The 26959-nt window shown below is 37.7% G+C and overlaps 1 protein-coding gene across 1 annotated transcript; it reads right to left on the minus strand.

The window, feature by feature from the left end:
- Window positions 1-12078: 12078 nt before the first annotated feature.
- Window positions 12079-25748, minus strand: LOC140164799 (methyltransferase-like protein 27). The gene is made up of 6 exons (XM_072188164.1): window positions 25682-25748; window positions 21757-21896; window positions 15228-15353; window positions 13760-13898; window positions 13136-13228; window positions 12079-12655 (listed from the first exon to the last, which is right to left on the minus strand). The coding sequence occupies exons 2-6, from the start codon at window positions 21880-21882 to the stop codon at window positions 12462-12464; spliced, it is 678 nt and encodes a 225-aa protein (XP_072044265.1). The 5' UTR covers window positions 21883-21896; window positions 25682-25748; the 3' UTR covers window positions 12079-12461.
- Between the last annotated feature and the right edge of the window lie 1211 nt (window positions 25749-26959).

Below are 26959 nucleotides of genomic sequence, written 5' to 3' on the forward strand. Positions count from 1 at the left end.
TCAATACAAAACAATCACCAAAAATATTCACTTGCCAACTTGATATCATTTATTTTGAAGACGGTCCCTGCATGCATGCATACATGGGTGCAGGCAGCTAGTCTCTGTCCGAGACGATAAGTATGTATTAAAGTTGCTTTATTTATGTTCATACAAATGGGATACAAACAGGGCAAGAAAGTTGTTCTTCGGATTCCTTCTTACTATATATTTTATTTCAAGGTGTTTAGTAAACATATGTTATTCTTAGCGGGCTTATTTTCAAATAGTCAAGTTTTATGTGGCAGTTTTGCAAACATTTCACATTAAATCTTTTCAAAAACGAAGAGAGACTTGTTTCAGTCTATAATTTTATTTTTGTCAATGCATTAGGGACGCACCATTTGATATCAAGGTGGGGGGGGGGCTAGGTCGTGACAATTTTTTTAGAAGGCCTACCTCGGTGAAGCAATTTTAGCACCTCGATAAAACAAATATAGTTTTACATTTTGTAGCGCCTAAATTTCGCGTAGCACGAAAAAAAAACGTTCTTCTTATGTTAAAATGAGTTCATATCATATCAGGGGCGTAGTCAGCTTTCGTGGTCAGAGGTGAAAAATAAAGGTTTTTTGGGAAAAGACAAAAATAATCATCAATTTGAACCGGTATTATTGATGGGATATGTACATATACCGATATGTACATATACCGATTTTTTTTAGCGACCCCGATCTTATTGTTAGAATACAATAGCTACCTTCTGATTACGTTTCCATATCAGACCAAAAGGATGTATGCTTTGTGTCAGATGTATATACTGTACTTCTTTTGTCGTGGTATGAAATTAGAGACCAAAAGTCCCGAAGCTTTATTATAAAAAGTACAGATAAAACGCACTCTTCTTTTGGATTTTTGAGACAAGAACTATTTTGTGTGCAAGATAACACGGATAGATTTTCTTTTGAGACTTTAAATTCCTTGTAAATCGTCAGTTTACGGGTAATTTTTCCGGGAATTTTTCGTTTCCATGAAAGTGGTCAAGAAAAAGTTCAAAAATATCACATTTTTGGCCGGCAAATTAAAATTTTATTCAGGCTATCTTGCAGCTTCGACTTTAAAGTAAAGATATATGTGGGACATTTCATATTTCTTTGAGGAGTTTTCATAATGTTTATGTCAAAAAGATCATGGTTCAATACAAAACAATCACCAAAAATATTCACTTGCCAACTTGATATCATTTATTTTGAAGACGGTCCCTGCATGCATGCATACATGGGTGCAGGCAGCTAGTCTCTGTCCGAGACGATAAGTATGTATTAAAGTTGCTTTATTTATGTTCATACAAATGGGATACAAACAGGGCAAGAAAGTTGTTCTTCGGATTCCTTCTTACTATATATTTTATTTCAAGGTGTTTAGTAAACATATGTTATTCTTAGCGGGCTTATTTTCAAATAGTCAAGTTTTATGTGGCAGTTTTGCAAACATTTCACATTAAATCTTTTCAAAAACGAAGAGAGACTTGTTTCAGTCTATAATTTTATTTTTGTCAATGCATTAGGGACGCACCATTTGATATCAAGGTGGGGGGGCTAGGTCGTGACAATTTTTTAGAAGGCCTACCTCGGTGAAGCAATTTTTAGCACCTCGATAAAACAAATATAGTTTTACATTTTGTAGCGCCTAAATTTCGCGTAGCACGAAAAAAAACGTTCTTCTTATGTTAAAATGAGTTCATATCATATCAGGGGCGTAGTCAGCTTTCGTGGTCAGAGGTGAAAAATAAAGGTTTTTTGGGAAAAGACAAAAATAATCATCAATTTGAACCGGTATTATTGATGGGATATGTACATATACCGATTTTTTTAGCGAGACTGTAGGGCCTCCAAAAACCGGGCCAAAACGTTTTTATTGAGACAATGCGCGCGCAAAAATTTGGTATTTTACATTCCTTTGGTTGGTGCATGATCGGGGTAATTTTGGTGGGAAACAGACTCCTTGCCCCCTTTCTTTTCCTATGCGATATGCCTTCCCGATTTCTTTCATTTTTTGATATGCGGGCACTCTTTTCAGGGAGCACTCTGCCCCCGCTGGTTAGTACGCTTCTGGTTCAAATGGTGAGTTTTAGCATGTTTTTTTTCATGAATTTTTTCAAAGGATTATTTTCTTCAAAATAATAGATTCATGTGAGGATATCTCACCAAAACCATACTCGGATCCATCCCCACATATGGCTCCCATCATCACGTGGCATAGATTTCTTTTTGACTTTGGGGTGGGTGAATTTTCGCTCACAGAATAACTTTTCACAAACAAATGCGAACAAAATTAAAAATGGAGCACCCTTGCCACTAAATCTTTTTTCTGGTCCGAGGTGGAGCAATTTTTTTTGGGGGGGGGGGTCTGAGGTGAAGCAAGTTTTTTTTTATCAGATGGCGCGGCGTGACAATTTTTTTTTTTTCCAAAAACTATCCAGCCCCCCCACCTTGGTATCTAATGGTGCGTCCCTTATATAGGTTTATACAAGACATGTAGTGTTGTATTTTTTTTTATTCGACATCGAATTGATTACATAACTTGGGTCACGGCCGGGCGTTCGTTGCATCAGAGAAGATGAGAAAAGAGGAGATCGCTCGAACATATAATCCGATTACCCACAGTTAACCTCCATTCACTTTTCTTTGTTATGGGTACTTAAAATACCACTTGAAGCTTCCTTTGTGGTAATCTGTTCATCCGACACACGCTCGACTGATTCGGTAGTTCTCTTAGTGGAGAAAATATTCCACACACGGAAGTACATCGTTAAATTCCCAATTTCGCAGTCAAATCATGCTTTTTTTCTTTAAAAACAAATAATACTAACCAGGGTGACCATGATTTTTAAACAAGTGAAAAAGCATCATATATAACGCAACGTTAAGTTCTGGAAAGTCAAGCATAATTAATTTTCCAGTAAAATTAATATAAGGTCAAAGGAAAAGAAATTTAAATGATAAGCATTTGAATATTTGCGGCAGTTTACGGAAACTTAAAACTAGTGCAATCAGTAATTCAAACTCGTGTCAGTTTCTCCATATACTCCCGTTTTGTGTCCAAACGTGTCCAAAAATGCTATTTGGATCCAAAATGAGGGTCTTCTTCACAGGGATCTCGGGGCAACCTTAGCAGTCGGTCATGCCAAACAATACAGAAATTATATTTCGCGGTCAACTGACGTAACAAATTGATATCCGGGCATGCGCTGTTTAGAGCTAGACAGTCGTGACTCGCAAAGCCACTTATCGTATGAGTTGATCAATCGGATTAGATCATTGTTTCCATCAATAGGCGGATGCACACATTATTTATTTGATGTGGGCAGCGAGCGACCTCCTCTTTTATCATCTTCTCTGGTTGCATCAATCAAAGAAGTTTAGTCAGACTAATTCCGGGGGGGACCACTCCCACTTTGGAGGTGACGCGTACTAGTATATGTAGGGCTGTTAAGACCCCCCCCCCTTTTCAGCATCCCTGTCACCCAAAGACCCTATATTTTTTACGAGCACATGCTCTGTCACCCGAAGACACCCTATTGTTCCATTCGATCTGTCACCCAAAGACCAGTGCCGCACCGGGATGAGGTGCAGGGGAGGGGTGATGTGATGCAATACTTATCCCAGGGTGTTAAATTATAGGGCGAGCCTTTTTGGCGGGACAAGGGGGAACAAATATTGGCACAGGTATAGGTACTATTTGCACCGTTTCGATATTGCGACCTAAAATGTGATGTAGAAACATGTCAGGATAGGCCTAAATTCAAATGGTATAAGGGGGAATATTTTTGGCATGTCAAAATATTTTGATGCATAGGCCTAATAGTAGCCATGAATGATCTTTACCTATTAAAACCAAAAGGAACTGTTTTTGGGTCATTATGTGTGAAAAAATCATTTTGATTAACGATAGTTGTAGCTTCGGAAATACTAAAAAATGCCATGTTGCCGAATTTAATAATTGCGAACCGGGCTGGAACAAGTAAAATGGGGACTTTTGGAGTTGCGAACAGTCAAAATCAAGGGTCTTTCTTGGCTTTTTGGTTGAAAGTCCCAGAAATATGAGGAATGAGCAATTTTGAGGTCTTTTAGAGCTAACTTTATCAAAATCAAGGGTCTTTCGGAGTTCTATTTTGGTAAAATATGGAAGGTCTTTCGGAGCTGCGAAATCCTAAAAGGAGGGTCTTTCCGGGGGAGCATACCCGTATGGTCATTTGTGTTAAGTGCCCTTCCCCCCGTGATTACAATGCATTTGCCACTTCCGAAAGGAACTGCATAGTAAGAGGCAAGGTTCATTATTGATTGGAGATTCAGTAGGCCCTATAAAGAGACAAGTACGGTAATAGCATTACGGTGCATGCGCTTTTAAAATTCTGTAATCAATAAGAGCTAATAAGTATAATGAACAAAATCATTTCCGACAGAACGACGGATAGCACAGTAGTATATTAAGCGCTCGACTGTGAAACCGGAGGTTGAGGGTTCGAACCCCGGCAGAATTTTAATTCAGAAAATTTTCTTTTTCTTTCGTGAAGAATAATAATAATTGAATCCGTCTTATAAAATTTAACATAGTGTAGTAGAATCATGGATAGGCCTATGTGTTATCAGATAAGATCTTCTGTAGATTATCATATCAAAAGAATTTCGTAGTTTTATCAAGCAAGTTTCTAAGTGTGCCCCTAATCGTGGTTTGTATAGAATTGAGGCTATAGCTTTATTTGCTAGTAACCAATGACAGAGCCGCTACGATATTAATTGAAAACAGGTCACCGCTAGAGGCGCTGCATTTAAGACGCAGCCTAAAAAGTTTATTACGGGACAAAACAGATGTGAAGGATATACATCTAATTGATTAGCTTTGGTTGGAGCCTGGTTGGATGCTTGCAATTAAACATACAGGGTAATCTCTGATAATTATGTGATATTGTTGGCTGGCAAAATAGGAGATTCTGAATGGTGGGAAGTACTGGTTGATTGGTGGTAATCATGGTGAAAAGGATTATTCCTAGTTGACGCTAATAGGCCTACACATGGAATGAGGTTACAGACAAGCATTGCTTGGTTTGAAGTTTTTCCAGCCATGGCTTAATTCTGAATTGTCACCTAATTTGGGTGTACTTTGTCTTGGGTCCAATCTCTATCATGGAAAGTTTGCTATATCTTTCTAAATATAATGATTGTTTGTTCTAGATTTGTGTTTTAGCGTTTCATATTTGAAAGAACTAATGTTTAATTGCAACATTTCAAAACTACAAACCCAAACTGGGTGCTATGATGTACAAGATTGGGCTACGAGTATGCATTTTACCAAGTTAGCAATAGGTATTTCCTTCATGTTGCCAATGCATGACTTTCTTTATTATACTCAAAAACGGATTTTATTATACATGTACTAGAAAGTTGTTTACGTGCATATAGGCTCCTTCACAGTCGGTTTCTGTTGTGTATGTTTACAACTGACCCACATACAGACTGGGTTGCCGGGACTACCAGACAAAGAATCTGTTTTTTGACTATAATTTGGCCTCCTATCAGTTTTACTGATAAGATGGCTAATTGAAAATAAACACTTATTTTGTAAACAGATAATGCTCTGTGGTTATTTATGGATGGAAACTTAGAAAATTGCTATTAATGAAATAATTAATATATTAAACATACATTTTGCTTTGTTAACGGTATAAATCCGTTCACAAATAAGGTTTTTAGGAACTATTCGACAATAAACATTTTGAACAATTTTGCTCTATGAAAAAGGATACAATTGCACCCCTGCTGATCCGACTACTGATAAGCTGTCAACAAGCATTGACAAGTAAAGTGTGACGACTAATTAAACAATAATAATGAGCATTATCTGACCATTCCCTGATCTGACCAGAGCTGGGTATAAATAGTGCAGGTGCCTACTACCAACACTAATTGATGTTGGGAGTGACACTAGTCGTCGAGGGGGGGATACCAGTAATTGGGGTAGATAGTGGCTTTGGTTTTATACATTTTTGGTACATGTAGAGCAACCGGGAATCCCTGGGATTGAGTCCCCGGGGATTGAGTAATCAGTTTTTTGATTAGGCCAATGAAAGTCGATTTTGAGTTTCCCGTCACCGCCCTCACTTCATTTTCTGACCCTCACTGAATTCATTATTGTGACTATTTTTAATATACTTTTGAATCTCATTAGGGCTAAACATCCATCTTCAAGTGAGTGAGTGGCAAATAACAACACATTTTACATACGTGTTGGTCATATAATGAAAGGCAGAAAAATAATGAATAATGAAAAAGTTACCTCACTTGTTTTCAGAAATTATGTGACGGGAACTCAAAATTGACTGTTAGTGGCCTTATAATGTGATTGCAACTACCAGTAAACTATACATTGCGAATTAATATATCTGAAATTAATTACCATGCTTTTAATGGATTTTATACTAAATATTGGTAAATAGTAAACCACAGAAAAGGTAAAAGGACAGAAATTTGGAGTTTATATGATTAAAAGATTTGAGAGGAATTCGAAGGAGTTAGATTGTTATGGACATGGTGGGTTAGTAAGCGGAAAATGTTGAAGGTCAGGTCAAGGTCATCCGAGGTGAATTGAGTATAGATTGTCAGATTGTGGATAACAATTCTGCCCAAAATTGTTAAAGGTCATTTGAGGTCAACCAAGTATATATTGTTGTTGGATTGTCAGAATGTTCAAAGTGGTGTCGAGCGCATTTGATGTCAACAGAGCATCGATAGTCTGATTTTCATAAAACGTGGTGCATGTAATCACAATTAGTAAAAATTACTGATAATAGATAGTTGGATTGTCATGAAATTTGGTTGATATGAAATCCCTTAATTAAGCAGCAAACATTCTTAAGGTTATCTGAATATAGATTGTTGGATTGTTGTAAAACTCAGAGGATGTGATTTCAATTGAGCCGTTTGTTACAAGTATGAGTATGAATTAAATGTAGACCAATTTAGCACACATTTTCCAATTCAGCTTTCGACATGAAAATTTTGAGTATTTCCTAGTATGTCATTGGTGGTATTTACCAATAAATGCCAATATTTCGCACCCAGTTATAGTTAGTTGTGCCAAACATTCAAATTTACTAGCTTTCCAAGTACTTGCAATGCAAAATTATGAAACATGATCTTCATCCATGGCGTTGTCTTTTTAAAGACATTTCTTGTTATTGATAACATGATATTTATTAATATGACACATATAGATGGCACTTGGCACATATAAAGTGATGAAAGGTTTGTTTGTTTTAACATCTGATAATTGTCACTTCTTTTATAATGCGTGTAATTATTTCTATATGTTGATATTTGTTTACAAATATAATTATGCATACAATTCAATTACTTAATTTTACACCATAAATAACTGAACATGGTCATTTTTTTGGTAAAAATTCATTACGTAATGTCGATACCTTCGGGTGGGGTGAATGTATTGACCCCCCCCCCCAAAAAAAAAATCAGCCAATCAAGTAACTGTCGCTGTGGATGTTACGTAAGCGTAGCAAGGAAAGTATCTCAAGATGTCAGACATGGAAAATATTAGGGACGCATCATTAGACTTCAAAGGAGGGGTTAGGGAATTGGAGTCGGGGAAAAGTTTCAGCGGCAAGCTTTTTGTTAATTTCATGCATTTATACACAATTAAGGGGAGACGAAGTGTTGTTGGTCGAAGCAACCAAAAAAATCGATTTTCATTCTCTAGATCAATAAATTATTGACAAATAACACCTTGATGTTTTGCAAAAGTTCATTCTACAAATTATATAATTTAAAAACTTGCTTAATTTATTGTTGTTAATGAGTTATGTACATTTTACAAAAGTGTTGTTGTTTCAGCCCTCTTTACAACATAACTCAAGAACCACAGGACCTATAAAATTATTTCTGTGATATTTGAATTCTTCTACATGCTCGCAAGGAAATGAGCAATGCAACTTTTGCCAAAGCTCATTACCATTCGCAAGATGTTGTGAACTACCAAATCGCAACACTTTAAAATAGTGTATTACCTTAAGTGGTGAAATTTTGTTTACATGTAGGCCTAACAATTGTATTAACAAACATAAAAGATCATTCATACAATTTGGGTTAGGGAATTGGAGTCGGGGAAAAGTTTCAGCGGCAAGTTTTTTGTTAATTTCATGCATTTATACACAATTAAGTGGGGAAAGTTTTTGTTTTGTTTTTAGTGTTGGTGGGGAAATTTTTTTGCTCATGGAGTGGGGGAAGGTCTTTTTTTTTTTCCTAAACCCCCACCTTGAAGTCTAATGGTGCGTCCCTAATGACCAACAAATCAGCCAATGAAAGATAGATGTTGCTGTGCAAGATTCAGAAACACACCGCTATCTTGGTGTTCCATGTGGCATTGTTTCTAGATTTATTATTACCATCATCTTGCACTATGATACGCAATTCGAATTATACATGGCCGGTATAGGCCTACTACGCAAATCGAACTATTTTAATAGGTTATTAACAATTCTCACAAAATCTCCTCCCAAATGTCACTTCAACAATTCCCGCCAGACGATTCTGCTCAATCTGCTGAATCAATATGAGCTAATGATTCCCAGTATAAGTTCGGCATATAAACTATTTCTGCATGAGAAATTTGACGGATATTTCGCTTCAGTGGTGTGATATCTCATCGCTATCATGACAAAGTGGGGTCCGCGTCACAGTACCGTAGCGTAAAGGGATCCCAACTATAGTGACCTTTGACTTTATGACAGTCTCTTACCTAGGTAAGCCTACATGCAGCTGAACTACACATGAAACAGCACTTAAGGTCAACGCTGTAACCGAAAAAGCGACTGACTTGTAATAATTCCATCACCTTCCATCAACGTTTAATTTGATTCCTAAAAAAGTGACAAAAACCTGTACTTTATCCTTCATGGTATCAACACAAAAATTCCGTTCAACCACAAGTTATATGTTTACACATTACAAGCATAAATCATCATTAAAACAACTTGATTCAGGTACGTGCTTTCTTTATGAATTTCTGTTTCATACATAGCCTAGAAACGACATTTTTTTATATCCAACTAATAAGTACCGCCCCGGTACAAAAAGTTAACTTGCCCTTATCGACCGACCCAAAAATCTGAAAAAAAACCACGGTCATTTGCCCGGGGGGGTTCTTCGAAAAATTTTGTACGGGGGTGTGCCACGCAGACTTTCGGATGCTGACTTTCTCTATACCTACTTTTTGCTGTTTTTGCTACCCATCAGTATACCAATTTTCAAGAAAAAGCACCCAAAAAGCACCCAAATTTGCCATAATTGGGCGTTTTAAAGGCAGGGCGCATTGGTCTCCACTGAAAACCCACCCATCGATATACCAAAATCGCTGAAAAGGTACCCCAAAACCGTGGCACATCCCCGTATACCTTCAACCAGGAAGAACCCCCCCCCCCCCCCCGGGGTCATTTGACTATAAGGAAATGTCATATTTTGGTTATAATATTCAAAATATGTGTTTTATTTATGTTAAATTACAGTATAAACCCATAAAAGCATCAATTTCTTGCAAATTCTGACTAAATTACTGCATTTGTTTCGTTAATTTTAGCAGCGTAAACAAATGTGGGATGGAAATTGTGTTCAGTCGCGTTTCCTACATTGATTTGAATCACATTTTCCGTAGTATTTTTGATAAATTCTCTTTGCAAAGTTTTAGGCGTCACGTCGTATTTTGCAGAAAAATGAAAAAAAATCGACCGACCGACCCAGGTGTTGGTACCTAAAATGCAAGTCAGCATTTGTTTAGCCTGATGTAAATATTTCCTTGAATATTTATTTTCATAACCGTTCTGTACAACCCATATAGTAGAGAAGCCACTTTTGATATAAAAATCGATTGAGCCCATATTTATTGGTCGAGCTATGAGTTCAATATTTTAAAATTCGTAGCGAGAGTAGAGACCAATTGGGCGTAAAGCATCCAATTTTATCATTATTCATTATTATGTTTTGGATCCAATATTTTTACACACTTGGATTCAACAAAACATAATAATAGGTTACATAGGTTCCCGTGCAACATAATTGGAAAAAGGTGCCAGCCGGGTTAGTATTAATCTTCAGAGTCTATTTGTTTAACCCTACCTATCTGTTTAACCCGGCTGCCAATTCTGAAAAGTGACGTGGACTGGGATATTTTGGTTATAAATGTGTTGTTTTTTTGTAACTTTTTCCTCATTTTTACCCAAAAATGTCAAATCTAAAAGTAGCCATAACTTCAAAAGAAAATTGATTGTGATCTGTGATAAAAAATATTCTATCATACCATATTGAGGCGAAAATCGAGTTAAAACATGCTTTTGTCATGATTTTTATCATTTTTTACCAAAAATGCCAATTTTTAGGCTTTTTTTGGAGTGAAAATTTATTTATTGACAAGAAATGTATGTCAATGCATTGAGCTGGATCTTGGAATTTAAAAAGTTCACAGTGACTTATTGTTGTGATCCACAGTTTTTGATTTATGCCTTAGGTCATTTTAGCATGAAATACATATTATTTGGATTTGTCCACTTTTATACATGTAAATGTATTGTATAGGCATATAACAAGTCCTATGATTTAAGATTTAGAGAGGCCACATACTGATTTTGAAGTTGTCGTCCAATATTTGTGGACAAAGTTTCTTATGGTGCTAAAATGTATCTACACACTCTGATCTTTTCATTTTACCTGGCTGGCATTTCTGAAAAGTGACGTCACGTGGGATAAGATATTAGGGTTTAAAATTGCAGTTTTTGTGACTTTTTTTTAAACCAAAAATCCCAGCTATTAAAACCGCTTTAACTTTGAAAGTAAATAAAGTGTGAACTTCATTATACAGGGGAAAGAAGAACTACGCATCGCACACTAGCACAATTAAGCATGAATTAAAAAAATGGAAACATAACATGCATAGGCAGATATACCAGAGTAAAAACTCCGGACATACCTGCCTGTGTGGGGACTTGAACCCCAGACCTCTCACTATGATAGGTCTTCCAAATTCTACTAGGTGGACAATTCCAAACCCGGGCAAACTCTGTATATGGCCATTTTTTCAAAATGACTGCCAAAATGAACCAGGTAAAATGACAATAACTCTGAAACTATTTAATAATAATAATAATTTTAATCTTATATAGCGCATTACATCAAAGACCACAAGGCGCTTTACAATTCAAACATGAGTACATAAAAATGCCCATTGAATTATAAATATAAATTTACATCATTAAGAAATAAGAAAAAAATGAAATAGGCACATGATGAACATTGCACAAAAAGGATTGCACGGAAAAAATACATGCAAAATGAGCAAAGAAACAACTAAGTGAAATGTTGAAAGTGACGGCATAAGCAATAAAGCAAAATAAACAACAATTTTGTATAAACAATGTCAATATACTGCAAACAAATATCAAATATGAAATTAGGATCATAAAACACATTTTTTAAGCCAAGCTGTACACTACATAGATAACACGTGAGTAGAAAACAATAAATGAAAAGTCATGATTCCAAAGTGGTATAATATCTCTATGACCTAAATTGACGTAGGTTAGGGGCTATCATTTTCTTCGGAGGTGGGGTGGGTGTCATGAATATACGAATGGGGAGGGGGTCAAAGAATTTTTAGACCAAAATAGGGGGGTAATAAGTTTTGATATTGCATTGAATTGATCATGTGTTTCATGCTTCGCTGTATATACAACGTATACTTCATTTTTAACACCCAAACTAGGAGGAGGGTTATAGAATTATTAAGGGCTGGTGACTCAAAATTCTTTACGCTTACAATCAAAATTTTAACGCGGTCCGCACACTTTCTTTGCTCTAATGTTTTGGCGCACTCCGCGCCTAAGTTCCGGCAATGAATAGTATGTCTCGAGTCTCTGTAGGCGGAAGGGGGGTCATAAACATGTTCGACCCAAGATAGAGGGGTCTTAAAAATATTAAGCCGCGATAGGGGGTCTTAAAAATATTAAGCCGCGATTGGGGGTCATAAAAAAATTGACTCCGGTCATTGATATATTCATGACCCCCCTTCAAAGAAAATGACAGCCCCCCTAGTTCTTCCAGGCATGTTTCAAGAAGTAGGTGCCATTTTGCTTTCTACATGATATTATTCACGTGTTGTAATACACGATAGTAGAGAGCTTGCGATTTTCAAACGTACGTATATACGCCCGTGCATTTATTCAAAATCATTCTTATGTGACGGGACGTTTCATAGAGTATGAAACGTACGTTTGGAAATCGCAAGCTCTATAATATAGGCGCTGGGCGCTGAAATGAAATAGCATTTTCATTATTTCACCTCATTTGTTCGGCACGCAATAAAAAAAGAGGACATAGCCTATATGATAGTGAAACTAATATTCTATTTTTGATGCCAATTGCACATTATTCCTTTAATGTGAGGAGGTACACTGGTGCTATTTCCCCGTTGCTTGAGAGCATAGTAACGTCCTGCTTGCTCCATTTTGTACAACTTCCATTATCGACGAATGAGTGGAGTACCGTCTCAAGTGAATCTTTGTGAAATTCTGGGTCCGTTTCCATAACATTTTGGAAAACACTGAAAGCAATTACACCACCTGCATAATTAACAAACAATGATATCACAAATAAGTTACACCATTATAAATGACACTATCAGACCTGCATAAAATTGCATTATATACTAGACGAAAACCCAATATAAATAAGCTATGGCTATTTTAGCTGTGAAAAAATATAGACCATCGAAATATTTGCATTCGAAATTACAAAAGGGGCGACTCAGGTGATATAATCAAAATTACCATTTTCTATGATTTATTTATTTTTTCAAGCACGTATAATAGAGCTGCTTGTGTTGCTTGACATTATTTTATCTCTCTGTTGTTTTCATTATTTGCTTCGTGGCTTTTACTTAGCGTAGCGTCGGTTGGGATGTTCAGTCCAATCCTGACAAGGGGAAAAGAAGATTTTACAATATTAGCGATTACATTAGCAAAACATGACGAAAATTCGAGCGAAAAATACGGTACTGTCGAATATAATTCCGTGTTTTAGACCGAGGTTTAGACTTTTACCGGGCTTAGTTATTCTCATTAATTCAGGTAATGACTTTGTTGTTACGTGACCAGTACCAACAACTCCAAGCAAACACAAAGCATCGTAAGTATCTGTAAGCAAAACAATTAAAACCGTAAAATAAGGAGGAATATGATTAGGGATTGTTTAAGGGGGTACTACACCCCTGTCCAATTTTGTGCCTATTTTTGCATTTTTCTCAAAAATTATAGCGCATTGGTGACAAGTAAGATATGTATATTATAGGGGCAAGGACTACAACTACTGCACTGGAAATTTTTATTTCGGCACAGACAGCAGTTGTGGAGTTGCAGTCAAAAATGAGGGAAAACCAGTATTTGATCAATAAATCAATAACTACTTGCCTTGAGTTGCTGAATTTTCAGAGCAATAGTTGTAGTCCTTGCCCCTACAAAATTGGCCAGGGGTGTAGTACCCCCTTAAGGGTGCAAAATTACATCTCATTACATTGATCACGGTTCAATCATCTTTAAATTCCATCCTAAATTCTTTCAAACTCCCCATGGAAAAAGTTAAGAAGGATGTATCCCCACCACACCCGCCTCGCCCCTACTTCCGCCGCTTATGGTTGCGTGGATGGTTATGTGTGATAACATACTTACTGTCAGCTACGTTAACTTTCTTCCCAGGTGTTATAGCTTCATGTATGTACTCTTTGTAAACACCCTTTGACTGCGCAAACTGCAACATTTCCTCGACTGCATCTAATGCATCAACATTTGTGTATCCTACTTCCTTAAGCTGATTGAAAAACGAAAGAGAGAATAATATCCCAATTATAGCCGGTATAATTAAATACAGTATTATCAATGCATCGTTTACAGATAAGAAATGGTAGCTGTCAAAAATAAAGTATTAATCATGTACCTAATCAAAATAAAGCTAAAATGCCTTGTAATTTAAATTGCTTTCTGTGTACCTCCCTTTTTCCTGGACGTGTCGTCTTCCTTTTCTGGTCCTCTGCTTCTTCCGCCTTTGCTTTTTGAGTTTTTGGATGAAAGAGACTCAAGGCAGACACCCACCACTTAAACATTTTTTGGAGCTTGCGAAACTATATCATAGTGCTGATAAAAGCGACTGTCGTTTTTTGTAGAGAGCGTCTGCCTTTCATCTCTTTCGTCAAAATACCCCACTTAGTTAGAGTTAGAAACATATGCTTGTAGACTGAATTTTATAGTCCAATATTAGGGACTGATCGTTATTTACGGCAGGGGGGGGAATGGGTGTTTTGGCAAAAATATCGACAAAAAATTTCGCGTTCCCCCCTCGCGTCTGCTCAAATTTTTCGCGTTCCCCCTTGTTTTCCCAATTTTCTCCATTCAAAATTTAACAATCCCCCCTCCTGCTTCAACTAAAAATTTCAGGTTCCCCCCTCAAGACCACAAAAAAATTCGTGTTCCCCCCTAAATTTACCCATTCCCCCCTGCCATAAATAACGATCGCTCCCTTATATGTGAGTTTGTGGTTGCCATGGTTGCGGCAGCGTTCAGTGGTGGCGCCGTTGGGGAGGGGGCAGAAGAGAAAACACAGATTTGTTCTAATTTGTGTACAATAATTGATACATTTTTCACATCCTAAAGGGGGACAAGAGGAAGAAAGACTTTTCACAGGGTGGAGCTGCTCTCCATTCTCCCGTTGGCTACGGCACTGCAGAAGGAAACGTACCGAAAAGAAGTTGGAATACAGGTTGTATCAACATTATTGATACCCACCAACTTTGATGTTTATTGAAAAGCCCGCCTCTTCAAAATACAACATTAGATACTCTCACAAATTCCAGAATGTATATAGTTTATAACTTGTCATACAATTATTGTTCTTATGTTGACTTTTGATGTGTCAGAATCGTACATTATCAATGGAAACTGAACGGTACCAATCATTTTGTCTCAGCTTGAATATGTTAGTTAGTGGGGTAGCCATGCTTTCTGAAGGCAGAGGGGGCAAGGCATGGGCTTGGATGAAAATGGGCAAAAAAAGCCTAAATATTTAAAATATCACGACCTCCAGCATCACAGAGGGTAGATGGCCAGATCTCTCAGAGGTTACACCACTGATATTAGTAGTTACCTTTTCTCCCATGATCCCGGTCCCAGCGCCTACGTCTAAGATGCGAGAATCCTTACTTGGATGTATACTCTCTAATATCTTCGCCACCGCCAGCGCTCCGGCAGGCTTGCCCATATTAATTGAATACTTGAAACAAGGAAAAAGTAAAAGTGAAATGATTAAAAAGGTAATTTTTCTACATTAATTAGGAAAATTGGCTAACGATATAGGTTTGGAAAACGTCACTATCTTATGTAGACCATCAGTGGCCTGATACTTTGTTTGGTATGAACACTAAAATTTCCTACACCGCAAATCAATGGAAAATACTGTATTGCCGAATAGACTGCGGAACTCAGCGTGTTTATAGTGGAAGCAGATGTACGGTACATTGGCGTATAAATTCTACCCGGTCAGAAATTATCCGGAAACTTGCCCACTATAAACACTATGAGCCGTAATGGGTATGTACCGCATATGGTACCCCTCTCCATCGAAGGATATGCAGCCTCTTCATGGTGCGTTGGATGCGCGCAGGACATTCAAAACTCTTCTCGCCCCAACAGTCAGAATTAATAGGTAAATTTTCACGGGAAAATTTTCTGGACACGTGACACCCATGGGCGCAGACATATTAGCATTATGGAATGTGACCCCGAGCACAGCGGGTGTTCTTCCAATGTATTTGAATAGGAAGAATTCTTCCTTTGAGGCAAAATAAGTTACTTGTCGCAAGTTAATGATGTAATAGTAAGAGTTTCCGTAGATAGATATTTTTTCCGTAGATAGATATTTTTGAAATTACGTTTTGATGATATTGTGAAAAAATTAAGATAACATAATATTCAATAAATTTGCAATGCACAAATTTCTATCAAAATTGCGGTCAAAAATACTATTCCAATTCAAAATTACTAAGACTTGAATAGCGAGGTCACCGCCGGGGGTCAGAGATCAGGCTCGAGGTTACACTTACATTGATACGCATTGGTCACGTGTCCAGAAAATTTTCCCGTGAAAATTTACCTATTAATGTTGACTGCCCAAGAAGAGTTTCAAATCTCTCGCCGTATCAAATCTCATAAAAAGGCCAAGACTGGCGAGTATGTTTTTATGTTTCCCGCACGAAAGCTTGCGTCTATCTCTATACTCTACTTCTTTTGGAAACGTTGACCTTTGACCATTCTTTGTATAATGCCCTGCTATGACCTTGATAATGTACACTTGATTGGGTACTGTTATAGCATTCACTTTAGCACCTAGTCAGTAGATAATCCTACAGGGATACAGTATAGTTTAACTATTGAGTGAACATGTTGAAAGACCCATTATTGATTAGGCGCGGATATTAAAAGCACAGGTCTTTTGCGTGTATAATAGAAAATATGACTAATAGAATGTGTACCTAAAATACTAACTGCATTCTGCATTACACAGTGTCATCGCCCCGATATCTTCATGGCAGAAATCGCCATGGTAGGTTGAATCCACAGCCACGCATGGCCATTTTGTTCCGACCTGTTTAATAGTTTTGAGACGCATAATGGGCCGAGGGACATCCGACTTAGGCTATTGACAATAGCCAGGTAACTGACCTCTGTGTGTGTGAATGAACATGGTATACGCCATGAGGTCATCTGCTTTTAGACTGCCTCCACGAGTGGCCTACGCTGCGCTATAGTTAATCAGCACATATAAAATCAGAATTTTTGTCAGTTTGTGAGCTCAATACGCACGGTTCTTTCTCAATACGCAAGCTAACGACTTTCATATCCTTTCAACCCATATATTCAAGTGCAAGGGAAAAATATAGCTTCTTTAGAATAAAAAAATTACGGGAGATATTCATCATTTTCTACCCCAGTATCCAAAGATTTATCGTCTGAATATCAAATCGTGCATAGCACATTCACGTGTATTGATCCCGGGTATTGATTTTAGTGTCTATGCTGTACAAAGTAATTATTAACCAGGCGATGTCGGTGTGCATTATGGATTTATTTATTTAGGCTTATGCCTATTTATTTATTTGTTATTTACTGACTTAGATTAGTAAGTAATTAATAATATTCCCTGATTCATCGGTTTATTATTGATTGTTGATAACTTGAAAACTTGATTGATTGATCGATTGATAGCCATATTATTCCCCTAGTTTATAGGCCCCTATGGAACGTCTATTAATTTTGAATTGCATCGTACATGATGCACTGACGAAATACGCTGTTTTCATTGATGATCAGACCGCCCATTTGCTGCCAATCTTGCGGTCGGAGAAGGTTGTTGTTTTTCCAATACGAAACAGCTGTGCCGCACTTACGTGCATTGTGTGTGCGCGAGTTTCAAACAATAAATGACAAACAAGATCTCGGTACATGATTGGATGGCTAAAGTCATGAATATTCAGCGGCATCTCATTATTTTCTATATTTGGTAGTCTACATAAAATCCGGAATCTTGGAGATTTAATACAGATTGATCAAGACCGTATATTTGAGCACCCCGGGTGGATACGGGCTTGAATCAAGACTACAGAAAATAGACAAAATATTAATCAATGATTTCTGGACTCACCAACGATTTGTTTTCAATAACGTTGCGACCCATTCGTCGGGTCTTCAGACTGTGCAGAGAATTGACTGATGGTTTGGTCACGTGATGGTATCGGCAAGGAAGTTCAAACAACTGCTGAATACGTCACTGCCACTGAATCAGCCATTAAACAAGCTAACCTTGACATTTTAAAAGCTGAGGAACTTAGACAACCATCCGTAACTCTAAGCAGGGGGATGACACTCTATTCACGTGGTTTCTTTTCCAACGCTAAAAGATTACGAATTTTGGTGGTTTGTAAATGAAAAGTGTCCGCACTAACGATTGATTACGTAACTGTTATGAATAATTTATTAGTTTTTCAATGCAATCGCCTCGACCCATTAATACATAATCTGTATTTATCAAAGTACTTGGAATAGCAATCTGGTGAGTTCACTGAACTACGCCCAAATACTGATGGAGTTTTAATGGCGCTAATCCTCTCCATACACAGATGAACAAATACAATAGGAGAAGGTCAACACATATGACCTCCTATATGACATGTTATATGAGATGTACAACAACCTGAATATCATAAAGATCAGTGTTCGTTTGTGCATATGAACTGCATATTTACAATACTAAATATTACTCGTTATATATTATGTCAAATATTGGTATTATGACAACACGGTATATACATTGTATATAAAACGACTAATAGATCCTACTATCATGGCGTCAGGTCATTGGTTCATCATATCCCGTATGTTTCTTAAAATTCATTCATATTTGAGACAAATTTCTGTGCCCATTTTATAGGCGTACAGGTGGATCCGGTTTTTTTTGTCATTTTCATTTCTTTTGATGAAAGAATTAAGGTTTTCCACTGCACGGAGGCCACTATGTGATACTAATTTAATGCTATTTGTAAATGAATGCGGATTCCCGGTTGTTGTTTTTCCACAGTGTGACAACTGTCCACCCATCCAGACAACATCATCACATAATAAAACGTCTGTATTTTTACGATGAGTAAATATTAAACTGAACTTTGCCTTGGAACATTGTGTAAGACGGTGTAAGATTTTGTGGGCGCCCTCAACATTATTATCCTCTTTGTATCCGTAAATTGGTTGTCCGGTTGCCCGGGACAACTAAAAAAGTCGCCGGACAACCAAAAATACTGATTCGGTTGTCCGCCGGACAACCATAAATCTAGCCAAAAGTCACATTTGTAGGCCTACAGACAACCAAAAACTTAGACGGACAACCAGAAATTGTAATCTGGTTGTCCGTGGGACAACCATTTATTTTTCCTAAATTCGAACACTGCATGGCATAGACTGTGTGAATTCTATGAAGACTAGGGGCCTACTTATACATGGGGTCATATCCATGGACACAAGTAACGATAATTGACAACACGATACGCGACTGTATTTAGGAGGCTAACCACTAATAATTAATAATGCCGGGTAGGGCCTACTCCTGGGCGACTCGTGTGGGCAAGGACGCTTAGGACGGTGACCAAATGAGTCTCAAATTTCACCGGGAGGGGCACTCAAGTATGATAATGTAGGCCTATACGCATGTGTGGCCAACTTTTTAAACACCCCCTAAAACGAGTTTTACCCTACCAGCAAATTTAGGATCAATAGGCCTAAGCTAACTTAATACACTAAAGGAAGTTTTGGATGAGAAACGGCCAAAATGGTGAGAATTTAAATTTTCTCATTCTTTTGGATGAGAAACTTCCTGGTGTGTGTGTCAATCATTATTGTCTTATTAAAATCCGGGACTTTGGTTGACCTGTGCTAGACTCCAGCACATGTTAATGACGCAAAGACAGTTGTGGTAACACCATCATGACCATGGTCGCAGACCTGCAAAAAAGCTCAAAAACAGATAGTAATGAAACCAGTTTTTATTTTCCTTGCTCTAGCGAGTTCACAGAGAAGGTGTTTCTAGTACAATGCAGCGTCGGACTCTAGCTGAGAGCGTAGCCTGAGTCCAAACGGACTCCAAGAAGGGCTCTCCATACACAAATGAACAAACACAAAGGAAAGTAGTCTCCTCCGTGACCAGCTTAATTTCGATGGAGCGAAACCAATTTGGCTGCAGAGGAGACGGGTAATTTTGCCATGCAAATGAGGTGAGTGCCCTCTCAAGAATAACTACTCTCTGCTCTAAGCCTCCTCTATCAAACATACTGAAAGAGGAGAATAAAGCGCTTATCGACCTCGGTAAGAACAAGACCATTACTATAGTTCCCAGCGACAAGGGCCGTTGTGCAGTGGTCCTTAACACCGCGGATTACGATTCCAAGTGCCAAGATTTATTGAACGATCAGCAAACCTACAACAATTGTAATCCCAAAGTGGATATAAAAAGAAGGTCACTGAGCTTCCTGACAAACTATGGACTACGGGAGCGATCACTAATGTTGAAAAACATAATTTGAATCCCCCAGCAGAGCCAACTGTACCCGCTTTTTATGGCTTACCAAAGATCCACAAGCCCGATCAGATCCCAGTACGACCGATAGTCAGCAGTATCGGTTCTGTTACCTGAAATTTGGCCAAATATGCGGCTAAGATACTTGCTCCATTAGTTGGAAAAACCCCCACCACATTAACAAAAGTCAAACGTTCGTGGACATAGTCAAGGACATTCGGTTAGAGCAAAACGAAATCATAACATCTTACGATGTTAGTGCATTGTTTACATCGATTCCCTCAGATGATGTTCTAAAAGCCACTATCAAGTCCCTTGAAAATGATTCTATCCTCAGCGAGCGCACAAATCTGAATGTTGAACAATTGTCCGAGTTGGTATCTATTTGTCTGAACACTGCGTATTTTTCGTACAAAGGCCAATACTATAAGCAGGTCCATATGGTTGTGTTATGGGATCCCCCTTTCACCAATTGGTATTGACTTACGTGTGGAATAATTTGAGCAATTATATCCTGAAGAATTTTCCAGGCAAACCTCACAGACTCTGGCTCAGATACATGGACGACACATTCGTTGTTATAGATCAAAACGAACAAGACAACTTTTTCAAGTACTAGTATATCAATCAGAATGATTCCAACATTAGGTTAGTTCGAGTTAACCCTGACAACACCCTAAGTAACTACTATTTTTGGGAAACCGACCCATACTGACCAATACCTTCGTACCGTGCAGATACTATCACTTCTGAAGAAAGTTAAATTCAGAAGGAGAACGATCACATCCGCAGTCCCCTTCAACAGTGCGGCTACCCAGACTGGGCCTTTGAAAAAGTCATCAAAACCAGAGATACCACACAACAGAACAATACGGGAAGTGCCACAGCTAACAAAACCGGAGTCACAATACCTTATTCAACAGGCCTTTCAGAAAGAATAAAAAACGCTTCAAGTCGTTCGGCATTGCTACCTCCTTAGTACTAAGCCCTCCAACAATTTACGGAGCAAACTAGTTCACGTGATGGACAAAACCCCAAAAGACAAACAATCTAACGTTGTGTATGGTCTAACTTGCTCTGAAACCAGCTGCGCCCAGTCTTACGTATGAGACAAAACAGTCTAATAAAGCTCGCTTTAACCAGCACCAGAGAGGAAGCTCCAACGAAAACCAGGACTCTGCAGTCTTCACCCACTCAAAACTCTCTGGCCACCAATTTAAACCCAACGACATCATCATCTTCGATAACCATCTCGTGACCAAATCATCAGCCAATTCTCTGCACAGTCTGACGAAGACCCGACGGAAAAAATCGCTGGTGCATGTGTCTAATTATATTAGGCTTTATATAATGTATCATTCCTATAATTGACACTTTCCTACCATTGATGGGGTGAACATGGATGTAATGGCCTTTTTGCCCGGGCTTCCGTTATTTATAATCACGTGGTACCCTTCTTGTCCTACCTTATAATAGTCAGTAATATCAATATCCACGCCATCAACGGCAGGAAAATGTCGTAGGAATGTTCCGTACATTGCTCCCAACCACTTACTTGTTCATATCCTTTAGCATTCTTATAGTATTCTAACAATTTTTCAGTGTTTCCTTCAATGGCCAGTTGTTCCATCTCTTTTCTTACACACGGTGGTTCTTCTATTGCATCTGTAGTGGTAGCCATCTTTCTTTATTAACCTTTATTAAAGAAATATTAGTCAGTGGGTTAAATTACAAAAACCAAGTTAACTATTTTTGAACCAGCTCACTCGTCCACCAATAAGTGTTTTGGCCAAAATAGGTCTTTTTCTTGTGTAACCGTGGTCAAGTACCCCCCCCCCCCTTTACTTTTGGTTTCATTTCAAATTATGTTTTATCCATCATTTATGGCAATTTATTATTTCCATCTTAAAACTATGTAAAATTATGGTTTTATATGCATTTGTTTTATTTTTATATTTCCCCCTCCAATGTGTTTTTATTCTGTTCAGTCAAAATTGCTTTGTTTACATCATCATGATAGTATAAACACACACCACATTTCGCCAAAATACATTCTAGAAACGCTTGCTGTTAGAATAAGAAAAATTTTAATGCTAATTTATTGCACATTCTAGGGAAGCGTGGTTACCTTTTTAAAATAACCGAGTGAGAGGGTTTTCAAGAAAATATTTTTCCTGTCAAAACTGAAGCATCCTCTGCATAAAAGAAAATATGAATATTAACTGCACATCATATATAACGATTCGTGATACCCAATTGTGGCACATTTGATGTCGTTTAAGAAGCAGAGAATTTTATTTCAATTTTATATACGCCAAAATATTTTTTTAATTGAGCAAAAATAAGGATAGAAAAAACGTTGAAAATCCTATGTGAATATTACATTAGACCCGGCAAAAGATTACTGTTTCGTTTTTATGGTAATCTAATCTTTTATTTCCTGAAAAAACATTTGGGGTCTAAAATGGAATTTTTATGTAATTGATAAAAACATCGAACGTGATACAAGAAAATGGTAGGTTTTCCTCTATAGTATTTTACTGACCATGGAAATGTACTGAGACACAAGCACGTGTCAAAATCGATATAATGTATTGTCCATACAGACGCCCAGTTATCACTGTTTATTATTGGATTTTTTTGTATAAAACACGCAGTTAACTTAATTGAGCGCTAATAATACACATAAATGTTTTTAGGCAAATAAAATTCCAAAATATGGTACGTTTTCTGCCTTTGCCTGTCACGTGGTAGGCCTATGTTGAAGTTGCGATTATACCTTCAAATAAGTTTCAAATGAATTCCAAGAAGACAAATGGCCGAGTGGTCTAAGGCGCTGGGTTCATAGTGTATCCAAAGCAGTCCGCCGCCGCCGTGAGTTCGAACCCCGCCTCCGCCAAACTTTAATGAAGTAAAATTAAAATTGAAATTTTACTTTTAAAAAATTTCATATTGGGGAAATGTGACTGGCAGAATTTATGTATGGCGTGGAGTGGTGTGGTATAAACATGTACGTGCTAGGCCATGTGACTTCTTCCCCCAGTAACAGGAATGTTTGCCCTCATTTGCATATTATGCTCCTCCCACTCTCCCCATCTCTTAAACAAGGTCAACATCACACAGGGCCTATATTAACATGTATGTTTTGGCAATATTGAAATTTGTGGCAGAGGTCATTATTTTTAGCCCATGTGCTCTCTGCCTGTCCCCCAGCTCACTCGTCCACCAGCTTCCATCAGCTAAACACCTATCTTGTTCAACCTGTTAAATTGCATTACTGTATTACACATGAGTTCCATCAAAATATATTAAAGCTATCCAACTCAACTATAATTTTTGTGTCTTCGTGTCGTGTTTTCCGTCTTATATTATTTTCCCCCACGATTGATTGTCGATTCCCCGAAATAAATCCCGTTACAAGTGTATAAATGTCATTGCAAGATTATAATAGGCCCTACGCTAGTGAAAATGAGGGTATGGGGATCAATAATGAACCCTAACCCTAAGACCCTAACCCTAACTCTAATACCCTAACCCTAACCTTAAGACCGTAACTCTAACCCTAAACCTAACCCCAACCCTAAACCTAACCCTAACCATACAAGGTTGCTTAAATGGGCTTTTTCAAATGTTAACTACGGTAAAATAGTCCCCCCACCCCCGACCCCGTATGAGCCGCCTGGACCCATGGAGGAATATCTGGAAAGGGCTTTAAAAATTAGCATGAGGCGCATTGATATGTAAATAGCGTATTGGTATTAAAATTGAAATTACAGCGGGCGGTATTCAAGATTATGCAGAAGGAGCTTGCAGGCCCTGCAGTTATTGTTAACTACATGTATGCACACAACACAGGGGCACTCACAATAAACTCACAATAGGCAATAGAACCCTACTGGTAGCGCTGTGTTGTAGCTATAGGGGATGAACTAGTTAGCATCATATATCAAAAAGCATAAAAGCTATGATTTTAGTACTTGCTCATGTTTCAATTACTTATTCTTTTCCAAATATTTGAATTTTTAACCCGGTACAAGCTTTAATAACGGGGAACATACATTTTATTAAAATAAACCTCCTACCATCTATCCAAACTCGCCGTGTTATTCCAATGCACATTTTGCTTCACCGGGCAGCCCTGGCCTGGTCGTATTTGGAAGATTGGTGTCATAAAACCGTCATAGGTACAAATTTAGTACTTTCTGTCAATCAAGTATGGCTTATTCTCTACATGTCAATCTTTAAATAATTGGCATAGTCCTTATAATAACGGTGGTCCGCCTTGATGAGTAAATGACAGCAAATAGCTGCAAACCAGTGAAAAATACCCCAAAACTCGGTCAGTGGATCTCCGCTCGTACATGTCAATAGCGTCATTATCGATTGGATTAGACGTCCGTAGCGGACAATTCGGTCGCTCATTGGATTAATATTATCAGGTGGTAATAAATTTGCATTGGACAATAGATTACTATATAATGGTTTAGTACTGCATATATCGGTTTAATCTTCAATAAGCGGGTTTATGACTGGAAAGTAACTGCACTATGGCATGCCAAATTGCTGAATGAACGCGTATAATCACCTTTCTGTATAGGTATATAGCTGTATATTAAGCTGGTATAATTCGTCCAATGTTTTCTTGAATTCAAATTTCGTCATTACCAATGCAAAGAGTCAGTCGCATATTAAATGTGTAGAATTTCTTTTGAAAAACATATCACTGGCGCCTGTCGGCCTTTTTTTTCATAAACCGGATCGTTTTCACCCTGATGTATTGGGGGCGCGCCCATTGAACAGGCAAAGTTCACAAAACTAACGGCGTCGGTATTTGCCAACCTTAAGGGTAGACGAGGTATTGTTGGTCAAAGCAACCTAAAATCGATTTTCATTATCTAGATCAATATATTATTGAAAAATAACACTTTGATGTTTTGCAAAAGTTCATTCTACAAATCGTATACTTTGCAAACTTGCTTAATTTATTGTTGTTAATGAGTTATGTACATTTTACAAAAGTGTTGTTGTTTCAGCCCTCTTTACAACGTAACTCAAGAACCGCAGCACCTATAAAAGTATATCTGTGATATTTTAATTCTTCTACACGCTCGCTATGAATTGAGCAAGGCAGTTTTTGCCAAAGCTCGCTACTATTCGTAAGATGCTGTGAACTACCAAATCACAACAGTTTAAAATAATTAATAACCTTAATTAACATGATCAAGGGGTCGAATATGAATTATTCATAACGGATCGATATTGGCCTCATTTTTTAGCTACCAAACATTGCCAAACCAGCGGGATTTGTCATGGGTTTGCGTTGCTAATGCCCGGTGCTAATGTAAATAGAACAACCGTGAATTTAGTGTCACCCCCTTGCTGGACCCCCGGGACTGGACCCCAGCTCAGGCCTGGACCTTGGATGCCGTCTGGAACGAACACATGCATATCATGCGCATGCACAACAGCTCACAACTTACTTTTCCCCTGATTTTTCTTTGTAGCCTACTACTGCTTGCTTCAAACTCAGTTCTGAATCGACTGTATTCAGCATCGAAGTGGTTACGTAATTCTCTTGGTTACCGGATCACGCTACTTTGGTATGCCTTCGAGTGCCATATACTTTATGTGGTGATCATTTCGATCGTGGTTCATTACTCTAGCGCGTGATCCCGTTGACATAGTAACATTACGTAACTTCGATACTGAATAGCATTGTGTATTCCAGCTAGCTATTCAGTATCGAAGTTACGTATAAAAGATCACGCGCTAGAGTAATGAACCACTCAACTCCATTATGCATCTTATTAAACAATGTTTACAGTGTATGCTATATATATAATACATCATCTATTCAGCATCGAAGTGGTTACGTAATTCTCTTGGTTACCGGATCACGCTACTTTGGTATGCCTTCGAGTGCCATATACTTTATGTGGTGATCATTTCGATCGTGGTTCATTACTCTAGCGCGTGATCCCGTTGACATAGTAACATTACGTAACTTCGATACTGAATTACCGACATGTTAGACATTGACTGCGTGCGTCACGGTAGGCCCTACGTAATATACATCATTATGCTACCAGCATTAATGTTAGACATTGACCCCGTGGGTCATGTTAACGGTACGTGACTGCTTTTACTCCATGATTATAAACAGGAACTGTCTTTAAAAAAGAAAAACGGTTTTTTGATGTGATCATTTAACCTATTTAATTCTATAAATTGTATATTTCTGTACAATTCTTTGAAGGCGCTATTTACATATATTTCTAATTTAGAAATTAAAAAGTTATTTCTTTCATTTTATGATAAAAAGTAGTTTGAAAATTTATATATTATATCTACATGTTACTCATTTTTATGATGCCATTATACAAGTGTATACCCCCTTATAAAGATGGAAAAAAGATTTAAGATAAATAGCGCCATCAGTGTTCATTTTTGTTTAAAAAATCTACATGCCATCACACAACCGTGATAGCTATATCGAAGAAGATCATGCTTCATAATTTTGCATTGATATGTGCCTGGAATTATGGTAATTTGTTTTGTGTGTGGAATAATTACTGGGTGGGATATACGGCTGTTCATTAATACGGACATACTGGGAACTACTGAAATAATGTTCATGTCGAAAGCCGATTTACTTTTAAGCTGTGCGGTAAATTCATTTAATTCACAATTGTATGAAAAAGCTTAACCAACAAACAATATAGTCAGCCTACTACGCTAATTGCCTAAGTCATTTTTGG

Source organism: Amphiura filiformis, chromosome 11, assembly GCF_039555335.1.
Source record: "Amphiura filiformis chromosome 11, Afil_fr2py, whole genome shotgun sequence".
Taxonomy (NCBI): domain Eukaryota; kingdom Metazoa; phylum Echinodermata; class Ophiuroidea; order Amphilepidida; family Amphiuridae; genus Amphiura; species Amphiura filiformis.